This window comes from Pezoporus wallicus, unplaced genomic scaffold, assembly GCF_028554395.1.
Source record: "Pezoporus wallicus isolate ANWC-B61680 ecotype Strahan unplaced genomic scaffold, APGP_CSIRO_Pwel_v1 contig_5116, whole genome shotgun sequence".
In the NCBI taxonomy this organism is placed as follows: Eukaryota; Metazoa; Chordata; class Aves; order Psittaciformes; family Psittacidae; genus Pezoporus; species Pezoporus wallicus.
In genome coordinates, this window is record NW_026642000.1 from 428018 (window position 1) to 446161 (window position 18144).

The 18144-nt window shown below is 41.3% G+C and overlaps 1 protein-coding gene across 1 annotated transcript in view; it reads left to right on the top strand.

Moving 5' to 3' along the window:
• Positions 1–9689, top strand: part of PIGG (phosphatidylinositol glycan anchor biosynthesis class G) — an 82262-nt gene extending 72573 nt beyond the window's left edge. The window contains exon 13 of the mRNA XM_057426503.1: positions 8040–9689. Within this exon, the coding sequence (XP_057282486.1) occupies positions 8040–8265 (226 nt within the window). The 3' untranslated portion in view covers positions 8266–9689. The remainder of the gene's footprint in view (positions 1–8039) is intronic.
• The last annotated feature ends 8455 nt before the right edge of the window (positions 9690–18144 follow it).

The following is an 18144-nucleotide window of genomic DNA, read 5'->3' on the forward strand; positions in this document are numbered from 1 at the left end:
ATTTTGCTTCCAAGAGAAAGTGTGTGGGGCTCTGCAGTCTTTATGCTAACGCTGAATATTGTTTCTAATTATTCAGCTTCATGCGAGTTATTTCTAAGTCCAACACTCGTATAAACTTGTCCACATAAAAAGTATATATAACACTTGGGCTCAGTAAGAGTATTCTTGCATAATCTCAGAAGTCATCTCATTGCACCACTAGGAATAATGAGTCTCTGAAGATGAATCCACTGCACATTGCACCAGAAGATTCTGTGAGGAAAGCTGGGGGCAATACTCTGATACACTGCATGAAGTATACACAGTGCACTAAAGGAATACTCTCCCTTTTCTCTTAATTACTTTGAATATTCCTTCCTCTTAATTCTGTAACTGTAATCTTCAGACTGAAGCATAGTACAAACTTTATTTCTTCTCTACAATTAGTAAGGGCTGCACATTGAAGCTGGGTTGTCAGTGGCTTATGTGACTGCTCAAGCAGGAGCAGAGCCATTCATGGGCAATTCTGGAAAGAGAGGACCATATTTTGAGACTTTTATTTATAATTTTTGTAGAAATGTTTCTAGATATAACCTTATATTTTCTAGATATAACCTGTACTTTTTGCTGTTAATGGTTTTGTCTTACTGTTCTAACTTGCAGGTTTTTCTCTCTCACTATTTGTTTTCTTTTTTTTGTTCTGTGGCCAAAAAAACTGACTGCTTGGTTCTGGTAGCTGTGGGTAGGACTGTATATGGGATATGGGATGTTGTCCTTCTGCATTTATCCAGGATTTTTCTATCTTCTTTTCTCACACCTTTTCTTGAAGTGCACAAATTCTTTTCAAATGTGTATGGTATTGGGGTGGCAGGAGTAATTTGAGGAGAGAGGTGTTATTCTAGTTCAGTCACATGTTTTAAAATAGTTGCTGTAATGGAAAAATACAAGAAAGAACAAATTCTGCCTTCAGTGCAGAAGAGTGAGTGCTGCTTCACTGAACTATAGAAGGCCCACATTGGAAGGGACCTCACAAGATCATCTAGTCCAACCATTTGTGAGAAAGGGAGCCTCGATGGGATCATCTACCACCCCATCCAGCTGCATCTTGAAGACCTCCAGTGATGGGGACTCTGTCATGTCCTTGGGGAGATTATTTCAGTGACTGATTCTTCTCATGTGAAAAATGTCTGCCATGTACTGAACTGAAATCTCTCCCTTGTACCCATGGCCTCTTGTCTTCTCCATGTGGTGTACCTGATGAAGAGAGCACATTCATCCTCTCTGTAGCCACCCTGTTAACTACTGGAATACTATAGTAAGATCTTCCTGAGCCTTCTCCAGGAAGAGACCTAGGTCCTACAATGTAGGGCAGGCTCTCCAGCCCTTTGATAATCTCTAGCCATCTTTAGGACCCTCTCTAGTCTGTCTGCATCTTTTTTGAATTGTGGGGACCAGAACTGAACACAGTATTCGAGGTGTGGCCTCTCAAGCACTGAGTAGAGTGGGATGATCACATCTCTCTCTCTGCTAGTGATGACCTTGTGGATGCAGCCCAGGACCTGATTTACCTTTGTTGATGCAGCAGCACTCTGCTGACTCTGTTCAGCTTGCTGTCCACTAGCATCCCCAGGTCCCTTCCAGCAAGGCTGTTTCCCCACCACACAGATCCTGTACTGGGCCCTTTGGTTATTCTATCCCAGGTGCAGGATCTTGCACTTGTCTTTGTTAAATTTCATACAGTTCTTGCTAGCCCACTCTTCCAGCATGTCCAGGTCTCTCTGTAAGATGGCTTTCCCTTCTGATATGCCCACCTCGCCACCCAGTTTAGCGTCATCAACAAATTTGATGAGCATGCTTTCAATGCTATCATCTAGATCACTTACAAAAATGTTGAACAGCTTGGGGCTCAGTATCAATCCCTGGGGAACCTTCCCTAGGAGTGCCTTGTGACACTGTTCATATGTCCCATTAGGCTGATATATTCTAAACTGTTAAGTTTGAATTTAATTAAATAACATGGTAACTGTTTATTTAAGTCTTTTCAGAGCCTTCCTGTCCAGAAAAATTGTCATATATTATTTTTCTTTACATCTTCATCTAAGTTGATGAAGAAGAGCTGTTTGTTTACAAAGTGGGCAGGAAAGCCTGTAGATGCACCTTACCAGAAAATCAAGCTATAGTTTCCCTTTTATTCCCTGCATGTATTATGCTGATGTAAAATGCTTCAGGATTTTTTTCTACTGGAAGTCTTTAGAAGCGCTAACTTGATTTTAGAAGAATGCTTTGCAGAAAATTGACTAATGTTGAGCTTTGAAATACTTAGGATTTGTGTTTTGCTTGTTAGGAATTTTAATAATTTGGTTTATATCTTGTTGCTTTAAAGTCTGGGCCAGTGACAACAGGAATAGACTGATTTAACTTCTTTGGTTTTCTTGGAGCTGAGCAGAGTAGCGTGTGTTAAGTATTAAACTAAACAGAGCCTTATGAGAAAGCTTGAAGCAGTGGTAACAGGCAGGAACAGTCACTACATATATACCAGCATGGCCTGCCATGAATGAAGAAAATACCTATAATGAAGAAAATGCCTGTAAAGTAGAAGAATTTTCTTCACTACAAGCATGTAAAATGACAAAGGTATCTGCTGAAAAGGAGTAAAACTTCTCTGTGGTGAAGAAATCTATATATTGCGTGGCCACATTGCCTAGAGTGCTATCTCTTTGCCTGCAATCCTGGAACAAACATGGATGATCTAGATTGTGAAGATTTTCTCTTTTCTGTAAGGGAAGGTGAGGACTGATCAAGTAAAAGCTGAAAAGCAGAGAATTTCTAGTCCTTTGTAAGTTGATTGCCATAGGATCTGGAGAAATGAGCAGATGCAAGGGGTGAATTGGATGTAGTGAACATCTTTCCAGTTAGGTTGCCAAGATTTCTAGAAACCATTACTAAAGGTACCCAGTTAAATAGTGATGGTAGCCATTAAGAGTGGCTTTTCAGACCTTCTGGCCCAATGTCAGCATAATTGGATTCCTACTTGCAATCTAATGTAGATCTTTGTTAGGTATCCAGTTTAGGGAGTTCCACTGGAACTGTTTTCAGGGGCCAAGCCTGACTGAAGACTGGAAAAAGAAGGCTGAAATTTCATTGATATGTGCTCTGTATTTTAGATAGAGCTCTGTTCTAACAGGTTAGCTGGTAGTACATGCCAGCAAAAAGAGTTAGCTCTGCTGGGTGACTGTAGCTACTTCTTTTCCTGACAGGAAACTCCCGGCACAAATGATTATGTCAGCAATGAAAACAGGCAAAACTGTTGATATAATCTTATTTTTCCTGCTGTTAATGCTGAAATGAAGAATATTTAAGATTCAGGTGTAATAGCCTTTTACAGTTAAATCTTTATGAGAACCTGCTGAACTCTACACTGCCTTCCAGACATAGTACAGTGTGCTGTAACTTACTGCCATGGACATTTGACTTTGCTCAGGTAGGTAGTTGTAGCTTCTCCACCTTTATTACTGGGAAAGAGGATGCATGGGAAAAACAGTGGTCATCCCCAAGCTGTAGAATATACTCAATGACTCTTTTAGATGGGTGCCATCTACTGTTTTTGACATCTGTCTGTTGATACCGTTTGGTGTCAAAAATTGTGACTCTATAGAATTAATGTTGTTCTGATTGACAGCCTGTAACAGAGTTGATCTTGTAAATTTTCAAAGGACTCTTGGTTCCCTTGAATCTGCTAAAAATTGCTTAAAAAGTGTTTTTCCATGACAATGCAGGATTGTATGCTACAATCTAAAATAGCACAGCAAGGACTATACTAGGTGAGAATACAGGATGTGGGAGAGACGTAGCAAGTTTGCTGTTGCTGCTAAACTGATTGGTATTTGTTTAGATCAGGGAAAATTCTTGTAGATTGCAGGTACTCTATGATGTCACAGACTCAGTTGGGAGTGTTACAGGATTTGTTGCTGACTGCAACCCGTTATTAGTATATAAACAGGGCAGATTAACAAAGCGCCAATTATTTTTATAGGTCAGTAAACAAGAAGATTTTGCAAACTGAAGGCCAAGAAACCCTAGAATGCAAAATGCCATTAATACAGTAAAAAATGTTAATCCACTCAAATTGCCTTCAAATACACAAATTCAATATCCCTGTAAGAGGTAATCTAGGCAGTGATACTCAGCTAGAAAAAGCAAGCTGGAAGGATAGAAATGCTGGAGGATAACATTTACTGAAAGGATTCAGCATACTTCATACTGAAACCCTACAGACTTGGCCCTCCCTCCCCTAGTCCCAGAAAAATTACAATCCTAGGGTATTCTTCACTCATCTGCTTGCATATTTCTAAAATGTTTATTTAATATGGTGGATTAGAACAAATGTTGGAACAATGTAAAATAGTGTATTTTAAAATTCCTTGTGGAAGCATTTGTAGGGCTGCCTGCAAAGGGTTTTTGCTTTATTTTTAAACTACAAAACTTTTGCCACCATCTGCCTAGCATTCTACGTAACTGGGAGACATGCTTTTACAAGAAAAGAGTGTTTTTTCTTTCATGCTTTTGGCATCATAGTTTTTTCATCTTATAAACCTTGTATTACCCATTTTAATGGCACCTTAGAGACAGATAGGGAGGTGAAAGATTTGTTGACAAACCATTGGCAGTTAGATCTAGGAGATGCAAAGCAGCAGAAAAATCTATTAATAGCACACTTTCTTGGCCATATTTTTCTAGGTATTAAATATTCAATTAAAAGAGAGGATTTTTGTTGGAAGCCAGTATGTGCTCTAGACTACTTGCAGTCTAAATATAGCGTGTTCAGTGATGTGAATCTTCAGTGTTCTTTGCTTCAGAATTCTTCTAAGGCATTGTCTTTTCTGGACCTAGCGATCTTCAGCATCAGTCTCATCTGAAGTTTGGATATGCTTTGTCATCTTTAACACATTTGGATTTCTCATTCAAGTCCGAAGAAGCTAACTAGCTAAGTGAGCTCAATATCAGAGGCTAGGTACTTGGTTTTTTTTCAACTCCTGCATTAGGCAGTCTGGTTCTGTCAGAACATGGTGATAATGTGTACAGTTTACATCCCTCTATGTTCTTCTCCTTTGAACAAGAAAAGGCATTGACTGCTGCAGGGACAGCTCTGTATGGAGTAGTTACAGGTTTATGCTTTAGATGTGCCTTGTAATCTTCTGTTGTTTTCACTGAAGCAGCACTGAGAGGTTGCAAGGTTATTCATTACTGGCTGCTCCAGCCCATAAAAGGTAGGGTACAAGTGGCATGCTACAGCTAGCTTTCTGTGCTCTCCTCGTGGCTTCTTTTGGAATACTCGAGAGCCAGCTGAGCTGCCTGGATTGCCTTGGTCATGTTAGCGGCAGCAGCCTGATCCCTATGCCCTGTACCTTGTGGGCACTCTGTGTGTGTAGAATGAGTAGGGTGCATAAAGTCATTATTCTTAGCTATTCAGCAAATGGGTACCTGGCAGAAGCAAGAAGGCATGGGCTGTGCCTTAGCATCAGAACAGCTGAGTAGGTCAAACTGCTTGGGCTCAGTCATTCTGGTGCTGTTGCTGCAGCAACACACATGTGAAGTCCTATACCAGCTCCAAAATAAATGGGATTATTCTGTTAACCCCATTAACAGTTCAACTTTGTGAATACAGTATACTTTTGTTGCCTTCTCTAAATTGCACTGCTGCATTTTACAGTGGAACTGTCCCAAGATTTCCTTCTGCAGGTAGGTGTCTATGTTTTTTTGAGAGATGAAGAGAGTTCTGAGACCTTTTGGAAGTAAAGGTATTATATAAGCAGAAAAGCGTTCATTATCTTTACTGTATCAGAATATAGAAATTGTACCATTTACTTACTGACTTGGGGATTCTTTGCTAGAAATCATAATGTGAAAATGCAGAATTTAAATGTTGCTAGTAAAGATTACTTTGTGCTGTCATTCTAGTTTAAAATGCTAGTAGGTAAAATACCGTATCTATCTAATTTTTGAGCCAAAGAAATGAGTGCACAGAAATTCTATTCAAAACAATCTTTCATTATTATCTTCCAGTGATATTCCAATAATACTCCAATATAATGATCTTTCGATTTAATTTCTTCATAATTAAAAAAGTACTTTTCTTTTTCTTTTTCTTTTTTTCACTTTCAACACCACTGATTTAAGACTAGGAGCTTTCTCACAATAGGGCACTGAATATGTTATTAGGTGAACACAAACTAAGGAAAAAGATATGAACTGAAATTTAAATTTAAAATGCAGGGCTCTTGAAAGACTTGAATGTATAAGTTCATGGGTACTCTCACTTCCTTCTTTTAGGATTTCCTTGAAAATCCCATCATGAGCTTAATAAATGTGAAAGTCACTACCACTGATAGCCTTCATCTAGCTGGTCAACAAAATGCTTTTTTTTTTACTCCAGAAAATGATTTAAAAATCACCTGTTTGCCTATCTGACTCAGAACCCATTTCCTCTGTTTATTCAGTTGTATCATCCAACTACTACAAATACTGTTTTACTCATACAGCATGAAAACAGCTAAGAATGAGTGAACTGCAGTTTGTTTAATTCTCATCAACAAAATCGGTTATTAAACATAAAGCTGGTTATTTACACAAGCTCACTGAAGAATAAAATAGTTATGCAGAAGCAGGGAGCAACCTAGTTCACTCCCAAGCCACAGTTTCCTTGGCTAAGCAGCTAGGGAAATAGTTTTCTATGAAATGAATATATGTTTTGCAATCATTCACACTAACTGTTTTTAACTGATTTTTTTAGCTCCACTTTCATGACCTGTTTTTCTTTCCACTGAAAGGCTTGGGAATTTTGCTCTTGACTTTGCTAGAATAAAGAACTGTATCCCAAGTATTTTGATTTATAAATAACAAGTTTAATAGTTTTACTAGGTAAAATACTGCATTCTGTGGCTTACTTAGTTGTGACTAATTCACATCTCACAGAAGTGCTAATCATCTTAAATTTTTATTACTTGGAGCAAGATCAGAATTAAAATCTGGGAGAAGCAGAACAGATTTTCGGATCAGGATGTCAGTGTAAATCATTTCTGCCTTCAGCTGATACATTCTTTTGGGACTGATGATGTAAAATATGTTGATGGGGAGAGAAAAATGTTCTGCTTATTATTTCAGTGAAAAAGCTTTATTCTTCTCTCTGAACAGGTAAGCATCTGAATTTGGTGCAAATTAGTCTCTGCAGATGTGGTCTGGGGAGAATGGACATGTGCCAACCCAGCATCATTGCTGTGAGTTGGCACTTTGGGAGGGAACAACAATCAAAGTGCAGAAAACCCTTTCACTTAATTTCCATCTGACTCCTGTCACCAAATACCTTAGTGTGACAGGTTTGGACCATGTAGGTTACATATGGGACAGACATTTCTAGCAATACAATGGACCCAGTTGAGCTAATCTGCTGTGACAGGAATGCATCACTCATGTAAGCCTAAGAATGTGGTGTTCTCTGGAGAATGTTATATTAGCTAGCTTTGCAAAGTATGGTAATAGCAGTTGTTATATTGCTTTGTACAGTGTTACTGGCTGGGGGCTTCAGTGTACTCTAAGAAATTTTATGCCCTGTACAAAGGGAGCAGTTATCCATTGTACAGGTTAGGCAGCTTTGTGAAGAGTACTGAAGTCTTTCTTCTCTGCCTCTTACCATCCACACACTGTGAAAAGCACTGGAAGGCCAACAAGAGATGAAGCTATCTTGAAACTGCTTAACGGAGACTTTAGCAATTAAAACAAAGTATATTAAAGCACAGAACCTTCTAAGTGTGAGGTGAACTACTGGGTGCCTTTAATGCGGAGGCAGTTGCTATACTTACACTTAATGTACTTACGTGTTACAGGATATATAGAGACGATAAGGACAAACTTTATTAGTTACATCGTTCCATCAGTAATCAGTATCCTGACACAAAGTGGAGGTCTGTGAGTGTTCTTTGGTTGGGAAATAATGCTAAAGTAGAGAAACTGTTAAGTCTTTACTGAGTTTGCCTGAGAACGAACTCCTCTGTTTCTGTTCCCAGGAATTCAGCAGCAGTGGGTCATGGCTGTTTCTGCTATGCTCTAATGCGTTCCCTTCCAGTTGCCATATACATAGTTTTGGTGACAGGTCTGCGTTACCACCTGTTCATATGGAGCGTCTTCTCGCCAAAATTACTTTATGAGGGAGTGCATGTGTTCATCACAGCCGCGATCTGCCTGTTCTTCACAGCCATGGATCACAACCATTCTCACAAAGTGCAAGATTGAAAGAAGTGTGCAGTGTGCAGATCTGGATTGCAATGTCTGGTGCGACACCGAGATGGAAGAAGGATAATAATGGCTTTAAATTTTTGTGCAAGATTTGAAGATTAACCTAGTTTAATTTAGTCAAAGTCAGGATTTGAAGGGCCTGTGCTGTTTTAAATCTTGAGTTTGCTTTAAAAATGTTTAATTTAAATAAACTGTTTTTTCATGAATAACTTTTGTTCTATAGCTGTCATTATAGCACTTTCCAAATCACAGAATGGCAATATTATATGATTAAAATTTCAAAATGTACATCTTAATCTGAGTAAAGACCACAGGCACTGAAAAAAATCTTTTGCACATACAATCCTTTTTTACCTTCTTAGATGACAGATTCTTAAAAATACCCAAGAGAATTTCTTGGTGCTGTTCACAAGACTTTGCATTCATTAGCCTTGGGAGATTTTTGTTTGTTTTGTTTCTAGCATGTGCATTGAAATTGTTATTAAATTATTGTACAAATATTCCAGGTAAAATGGAATATTTTTTGTTTTGCATATGCAGCATTTTTATTTAAAGGCTGTATTTTCTTTGTAAGATGAGTGCAACCATTGTCTGCGATGTATTTCAATCTGCCTATCCAGTGACTTCAGTTACTGGATAGGAAGGACTAACGGGCTAACAAAGCAATGATTCTTTCATGGAGTCTATCCACTGCTAAAATATTGCATTTCTTTTTATTAATGTCTAATGTTTAACCAGGTTCATGGCAGCTGTGCTGAACATTTGGCCATGTTTTCCATGCTAGGGTAGAGAGTTATGACCCATGAGCACAAAATAGTTTAATGGCTAAGTTACCAGCAGAATAAAAGGTGTGTTTGCATCACCTTCCCTCTTAGTGGCCTGTCTGGCCACCTAATTTGAGTGTGCTATAATTAATTCCTAACAATGTTTTCTTTGTTTCTGTCAAGGGGATAAACATTGATGACTATCCTGTCAGTATTCTTTATGTGGGTTTTTCTTCTTTCCTCATATTTTTGTCCATGTTAGCAGACAGTAGGATTTAATCTAAATGTATTGGAGATGCAGCAGAAGAAAGGCGCACAGGGAAGTTTAACTTCTGTTATAAATCTAAAAATAAAAAGCTTTTAAGCCCTATGTAGCCAGCAATGCATTTATTAGGATCACTGATAAACTTTTCATCTCATGTTTCAAGTAGTGCAAATCTCAAAAAATAGGCCTTTAGTTTATAAACATTAATAATGAGCCATCTTAATCTCTAAAAATGAAACTTTTTTCAACTGTAAAACAACAGAATTTTCAGTACTCTGGCCACGTACTGCTGTTTGCCTGGAGAAGAGACTGAAGGATCTTAATGTCATTCACTGTGACCAGTTGGGAGTTTGAAAATTAAATACTTTTAATAAAATGTTTTTTATTGCAAATTGTGGAATACTTAAAACAGTTTTTATTTGTGAGTGTTGTACACATTTACCATTTTCATCATTCTTGGTATTTTTCTGGTTATCTGTTGGCTAGCAACCATATGGGGATTATTGACATAATCTCTGCTTACTTGGCTAATTCCTAAGCAATCCTCCCTAATATTCATACAAAATATCTTTACAAAAGATTCAACTCAGAGGGAAAGGGTGATAATAAAGAGAAACAAAGGGTGGAGGGGAAGTTGCTCTGGGGTACAGAATCCTAAAGTAGTGGGAGTTGACATCCACAAGATCTTTTATTCCTTCTTTCTGATATTTTTTGCTTCTAGTTTATCTCTTGGACGTTTTATCAAATAGTGGAATCTAAACTGTTGTGTATTAAGGTTGCATTTCTTTATGTTACTTAGTTAAATAATCATAGTGTCCCCTTTGTTCTCTGAAGTTGAAAGATGTCCAGATTGAATCTACACTTGGAAAAACTTTTAGGTCTTCAAGACCAGGAAGGGAAGGAGGAACTTAGACTGCATCTCTGTCTTGAGTTACACATGGGTGATACCTCAAGAAAGCATGGTGCTTTCAACTTCAGAATTGCCATTTTTATTCCTTTTCACTTTTATCTTTGGGCATAGACAAATTAAATACTGTTTTAATTTATCAGCTTTTGGTCTATGGCAGTGCAAGGCTCAGACAGTGAAGAAATGTGCCGGTTCTTGCCAGAGGCAAACAGACTTGAACTGGGGAATTATGTAAAGATAATTTTACTTTAAATCAACCCAAAATTTTGGCAATTGATCTGAATGTACAGAAAAAGCAAATGCCTGAATGCAAATTCTAATCTCACTAGTTAGCTGTTCCCCTTGCCTCCTCATCCCAATTTTTCTTGTCATGTTTGGGTATGCCAAACCATCAGACAAGGAAACAAGTGGTATGAAAAGCAGGAATGATACATGTGATGATTTCTGCTGTTATTAACATACCAGTTTCTTCTGTTCAAGTCCTTTGTAGCTGCTGTTCCAATATTAGCCTGGGCTGCAGCTTCCCCAGGAGTACCCTGTGCACAGCACAGGCTCCTCCTTAAATACGTTCTGAGCAGTGATATTGTGTACTCCTCTTGCTTGGCTAAGGTTTTGACAAATGGTTTATTTTTCCATGCAACTTCTTTGCTGCTGGTCAGAGCCAGGTTCACACAGCTACAGTGGTCTATATTATATCTGCTAGATTTTTCCTAGATCACCATCGGTCAATGCAGCTCACTGCCACTCAAAGCTTGTACCATCCGTCTGGTAAGATCCTAAAGATCCAGAGTGTGATGAAGTTTGAGCTAAGAAGAGACCCTTGTGAATGAATTCAGTTTTAAGAAAAACAAACAAACAAATAATATTCAGATAGTACATATCTGTATATCTGCTCCATAGAAAAAAAAACACCAAGTTTTCCCTGGGTGTGTGTAAGCCATGGTTTGCAGCCATGGTCCTGTTGCTGGTATGCAGACCTCTTACCTTACTGGTGAGTCCAGCTTGAAGCGCACTGGTGTTCACACATACCGACTAAGAGTAGAGACTGTACTCATAAATTAGGAACTAATGAGAGGTTGGGGCACACAGTAGTGATGAAGGGCTCCATCAGAGAGGTACACTGACTAGCAACCTGTTTATAACCAGCCCTTTTTATCCACTTTTTCCTCTACTTCCCCATGTTTTTTCCTCCCTGAGGAAATCCTCAGGGATGGATCATCTTGATCCTTCTTTTTCCCCTCCTTTGGTCCATTCCCTAAGCCTTAGATAATGTTAGATGTTTTCCATCAATCCCCTTAAAAGTACCCCATAAATTTTACAGAATTCCCATGTGCTCTTGGGGCATCTCAGAATGAGTTCTACATTCCTTCAGGCAGTAAGATCCTTCAGTCTGCAAGGACCTCCAGAAGAAGAGTTTTTATGGTTGACTGCTCCTGGTGGGCTTCACACCAGGGACAACTGACTTATTGTTTAGTGAGTGAGTATTATCATCTAAATAAATTACTACAAATTACTGATTAAGTGATTAGGCTATAGAGATCCTCAGCATGTCCTTGTTCATCTGACCCTCTCCAGACCTTTCTGTTAACCGCAAGTAGTCTTCAATCACCTGCGTTCACAGTGATTAGTGCCTTGCTTCAGCCTAGGGATAAGAAAGCATTGGGGAGCTCTTTTAGCTGCAGTCAGCTCCCAGGATGGAGGGCATGGAGATGATGGAAGTAGACGCTGCTCAGAAGGGCACAGGGACAGCCCCAAAGGCAACAAGCACATGCTGCAGGACAGGGCATTGCCAGAAGGCCAGAGGGGCCTTTTTTCCTCTGGATTCTTACTGTCTGGGATGGAGCCCAGACCTCCAGCCTTTGAGATCTTCCCATCTTGGAGCAACCTCAGTTAGTTGGCCTTGCTGTGGGCTGGAGGTTGTATTTGTTGAGCCCCAGAGGTCTCTTCCAGCCAGTTTTATTTTATGTAGCCATATATATTAGATACAAGGAGTGTCATTGTAAGGTGAGCTTTAATGCCATCTGCCTTAGCCATGCAGGCTTCATTGCCTCCGCAGCTTCAGGATTCCTAGATTCAAAGACAGAGGGTCCTGTTTTGCCATTGCTTCTGTTATGATTCAGGTGATTCTTCAAAATGTTCAGCTTGCTATGAGGGCTGAACTCAAAGCTGTGGCCTTGCTGTGGTCTCTGTGGGCCCATGCCCTGCATACATTTTGTAGGACATGCAGTGACTGACTTTCTGAAGGTGTTTTCCTGGCTTCAGACCAGGAGAGTTAGGCCTGCAAACATTACTTCCTGCATTTTGCCCAATGGAGACATGGGTTCATCCTAAAGGACCTGTAACCTCTCAACATCTGATAAAAAGCTTGGGTTGTGATGAGGAGCAGTAGCTGACTCCCCCACTCAGTGTAACACAGTTGTCCTCTCCACTGGAGGGTGTTGAGGACATGTGATATTAGCTTAAAGTGTAACTCAAGTCCAATCCTTAGCTTAAAGCACACCTTTTTTAGCATAACAATGTTGTCATCTTAAGAATGAGGGTGCTAGCCATTAGAGATGGGCTTCAGCATGATGCTCAGTCTCAAGATGGGCTATGTATGATAAGGCTATATATGGTAAAGCTTTAATCACCTATGCCTATTTTATGCCTCTGATTTTTAACACTGCAGCATGTTGTATTTGGTGATATCTGCTGCAAAGACCACTGGTGGTGCAGAACACAACACAGCACAACTCATGCAGCAAATGTGCACACAGGACTGGATGGATGCTGTATTGGTCACCAGCAGAAAGGCACGAGGTCCAAAACACTCAGAAGCTGCTAGAGCTGTTACCCTGAGAGTTGGTTACGGTGAGACAGGAAGGCTTGAGATGAACTCTTCCTGATGCAAAAGATGAAAGCCGCTTGAAGAGCACTGTTATTGAAGGCTGTAAGACTTCCCAGTGGATCAAAATAACCCTATCTGGTCCCAAGCTTTTGCAAAGCTCTAAAAGCTTTTTGTCTGGGATGGTCCTCTGAAAAAGCTGAGCCTGTGGTCCTGAAAATGGCACTGGTGTGTGGCATTGTATCTGTAGTTGTTTAGGCTTGCTTGCTTGGCACAAGTGATTTTGTCACCATTTGTGTACAGCAGTTGCTGAGCAGAGTTAGTCTGTAGATCCTTTGGGTGGCTGGGCACAAGATCAAATTAAAGACAACATGCCACTGAATCATAAAACTGAAATCAACATCTTATTCTCTAAAAGCTGTCTTTAAAATGGAAAGTGACAAAGATCTACTGGCCCTAATTCTGCCTCAGCCCCTGCATGTAGGACTTCCTACAGTCAGCTGTAGACTCCCAGAGGTGCTTGACTGATGGGAAACACAAGGCATGGGGACAGAATACATTTGCATGTATTGAGGGTGGCTTTTTGTTTTGAAGAGCAGCTTGAAAAGAGACCAATACAACTGATGCAGCTCTCTTGGCTGGCATCAACAGCCCAGAGCAGCAGCTTAGGAGTAAGAAAGCATCCTCTTGCATTTTGGCTGCACATGAACTCCCCCTGCACGTCACTGATCAGCACTTTTGGCAGGAGCACCAAATGCGTCATTCCTCCAGAAAAGCCATGCTTGTCCATGGAGGAGGGTTCTTAGGACTCCTCTTCCACAACTGGGACACAAGACACAGCTGCTAAGAAAAGGCAGAGGCCTGCTAGAGAGAGCTGCCACAGCTGGGGATGCAGTTATGACTGGCATTTTGTTGTCTGCAGCTCTGCCAGTGACATGTTTATGGGGATGTGGACATGCCTTTCTGCAGTGGGTATCAGCAGGCAGCATTGCCCATTTAATCTTGCTAGGTAGCACACCATAGCACAGAAATCCTATGCTTCTCTCCTGCTTTCCCATAAACTTAGTGGGCTAGCCTGTGGAGATACGCCACGGGAGGTGAACATGCACATAGCACCCAGGAGACCACAGCACAGCATTTCGTGTCTGCGTGTGGTAACTCCCTTGGTGAGCAGCAGCATGTGGCACAGCTTTGGTTTACAAAGCACAGCCTGGTGTGCAGAGCATATGTTAAGATGTGGAAAAGCACTCTCCTCTCACTCACGTATTTAGAAGCAGGCACTGATGGGTGATAAGGACTTCCACGCTCTTCAGGCCTGAGTGCACGGAGGGGAGTATGGGGAAGTCCTGTGAGGGCACTGGGGCTCCCCAGGTGGGATGGGCAGAGCACTTCAGGTAAGGCAGAGCTGTGGTAAAGGTGGTACAGGGACAAAACAAAGAGTTAACTGGGGGCAAGTGGGAGGAATTTTCCTGTTGTGGGGTAGTTTCTGCAGGGTGGGCAGGCCGAGGGGAGAGTGCTGTAAATCACATCTGCCCTTTTAACACATGCAGCATCTCTGAGCAAACCAAAATGAAACGATTCTATGAAAACGCCAGAGGGGGGAAGAAAACAAAACAAAAACTCAAGACAGGTGTCTGACTGGGAGTAATGGTTCACCTACACATAAGCTCACAATAGCTGACTTCAGTATGCTTTCATTTCAGCATCCTTCTCAGAGAAGAATTTTACTGGTGGGGGATGAAGGGGACATAAGACAATAAAATGTGTGTTCAGTGTGATGTTATTCATGCTACTGACCTGTCTCAACCAAACTTGGAGGAAAGCAGAGGTCTTAGGATAACCTGAGTTCCCATGCATCTCTCTGCTAAGCATCAGCAATGTGTCATGGACAAGGATCTCAGGGCATGGTCCCATTAAAGACTGGGCAGGATTTAACTCCTGTCCAGTCCACATAAAAGCAGCTGTCAGACCAGTCTAAGCAGGTATGCTTTGGGCAAAGGATACATGTTGAAACCAGGCTTTGCTAGTTCCCCTGGTCCTGCAACAGCTTTCTTTAAATATATACTGAAGAGGCTCCTACAATTTCCTCTTACTTGAGAGAGCTGGAGTGACCTGACAAATGTGTCTCAGTAACAGAATTTTACTGGGCTTTGGATATAGGCTTCCTAGCTCAGACCATGGTCAACACATGCAGCTCTGCCTTAGCATCCTTGCAGTGTAGTCTGGACAGCTGCTGTGGCTTTCGAGTACAGGTGCAGGGTAGAAATGAGACATCCTTTCCTCCTTGGCTGCATTGTTGCATTTGTCACTGTATGTGACACCGGCTGTGATGGACTCTCACCAGAAGTGCCTTGAGCTTGGACTGTGAGATGGGGTGAAAGCCTTTTCCCTTTCACAGCATGTTGTGGGGACATGCCTGTGGAATGTCTGCTCCCAGAAGGGACACTTGCAGATCAACAGAGGCACACACTTAAAGAAAGGTCAGTCTTTCCTTCTGCATCCTCTGGGAAACTTGTGTAGAGCCTGCTTGCTTGCCCTAGGGTGAGTTTTACAACACTGTGATACCGAAAGTATACCATGTGCCATGCCATGGCTAGCAAACAGGTATAGCACAAACAAGCTATTTAAAGCCTGAAATTCTGATGATAAAATACTGGATGATTAGCAGAGTAATTTTACTCCATTTCCAACAAATGTGCTCATTTGCATGAAGAGTGCAGTGAACGTAGATTAGCTGAAACAAAAGCACAGAGATTGGGCAGTTTTCCTCTTTGATGCAAAGATTATAATTAGTTCGTATTTTTGTATGTGATGGTTTGGAAATGTCTTAGCTGAATACAGAGCAAGTGTAACTTCTCCAGAAGAGTTTCACCTGCTGTTGGATGCTTAACCCAAATTGCTGGATTCTTTTAATGAGATCAGTAGGATTTTCTTGCATTCTTATATGTGACACACACACACACCTCCACCCCCACACCTCCCCCAAAAGATAATATTTGCCTCAAATGGGCTTTTTGATGTTATTGTTTAACAGCCGTGCTCCATTCCCACTGAAATCGGGATTTTTGCTCATCCTGCCAAGAGAGCCCTAACTTGCGAACCATTTCCAGTTCCCATCATTAAATTCTTTTTCTTGCCTGATGCTGTATTGTTTGATATGTCTTAAGGACTCTTAGAAAATAAAGGCCAAATCAGTTTAATTCTGCATTTCAAATGTCAGTGTCATGCTGCTTTTATGTAGGCATATGCATATTGAGCATTATTTTCTGAGTGTAATTGCCTTAAGTGCTGTTGATCATGCAAAGAGAATGATGCATTCTCTGACTCAAGGGTCTAGGAATCAAAGATCCAAATCCTCCAAATGCTTAAGCATGTGTAGAAAGCCCTCTCAAGGGATGACACAGACATCCAGCTACTCTTGTGTTCAAGGCTGGGGTCCACATTTAGCGCACTGAAACCAGCAGAAGCGCGCAGCGTCTCATCTCTGAGTAGTACTGCTCATTGGAGAGAGAGGTTTGGCAGGAGAGGAGAAGGACTGGTGAGGATTGATGGAGGTAGGAAAAGAGCAGTGCAGATGGAATGTTTGGAATCAGATGGAAGCAGCCAGGTGGTGCGCAGAAAGCACCGGGAATACAAATACATGAAGGAAGAAGAAAGGAAGACTAGGAAATGTGTGAACCCAGCTTCAGGCACTGATCCTTCACCTTAGTGGTGCTAACATGAAAAATTAGATTGAAATCTGTTTTTTTCAGGTGTTGTAGAGGGCTTGTGACAAGCTTCACTCCATTCTATCGTTGAACTGAAATACCAAGAAAATAAAGGGGGGTGGGGATTGGAAAGATATGCTGAACAGAATGAACAGTGCTGAAAAACGAGGCCAGTTTGAAGACCAGTGGCATTTATAACAGTTACCAATTCAAACTGCCTGCTTTTACTGACTACCCCTCCATTTTGAGGAACACACATTCTGTTCTACATTGCATGATTCCTTGTAAGCAGTGTCCCACATTACAAGCTTAGCATGCTGAGATCTCATAATTCATAGCAGTTTGTGTGGCCTATTCATCTTTTTCCTGTTTTATTGACTATCCAGCTGTCCTGGGTTCAGCAGTAGCAGTCATTTTTCTCCTCCTTGGTAGCTGGTGTAGTGCAGTGTTTTGACTTTCAGCTCGGGAACAGAGCTGATAGCGATGTTTTGGTTTGGCCAAGGACTTTGTGAGCCTCATGCTCTGCCAGGGAGGAGGGGAAGCCAGGAGGAAGCAGAGACAGGACACCTGACCCAAACTGACCAAAGAGGTATTCCATACCACAGCACGTCATGCCCAGGAGGTAACTGGGAGTTAGCCGGAAGGGCTGGGAGACTGCAGGGTTGGAGGAGGTATCGGTTGGAGCTTGGCCGGGCTTGGGGGGCGAGTTATCGGTCAGCGGGTGGTGAGGTGTTGTATTCTCTTCCCTTGTTATTTTCCCTTATCATTGTTGTCGTTGGCAGTAGCGGTGGTGATTTGTGTTGTACATTGGTTGCTGGACTGTTCTTGTCTCAACCCGTAGGAGTTGCACTCTCTCGATCCTCCTCCCCGTTCCTCCGGGAGCGGGGAAGGGGAGAGCCCCGGTGCGGGGGGGGGGGGAGATGGACACGGACCTCGATTGTTGTCGGCACCACTCACTGGGAGTGAGGGAACAAGTTACCTGACTGGGTTTAAACCACGACACCAGCACTTCACGAGATCTTTTCATGGCCACCCACACAGTTACAGACATGTTCAGAGCACCCTGTCTTGATGTAGTGGAGGTAAAAAAAACATACAAGAAAGACATGGACCTGTAGAAGGAAGTCTAGAGTAGGGCAACAAAAACGATCAATTTCTGATCAGGAGGATGGAACATCTCTCCTATGACGAAATAGCTGGGGATGTTCAGCCTAGAAAAGAGAAGGCTCTGGGGGAAACCTTATTGTGGCCTTTCCATATTTAAAGGGGGTTTATAAGAAAGGTGGGAATTAATTTTAATATGGCCTGTAGCAGCAGGACAAGGGTAATGGTTTTAAACTAAAGCAGGGTAGGTTCAGACTAGATATAATTTTTTAATGAGGGTGGTGAAACTCTGAATCAGATTCTCC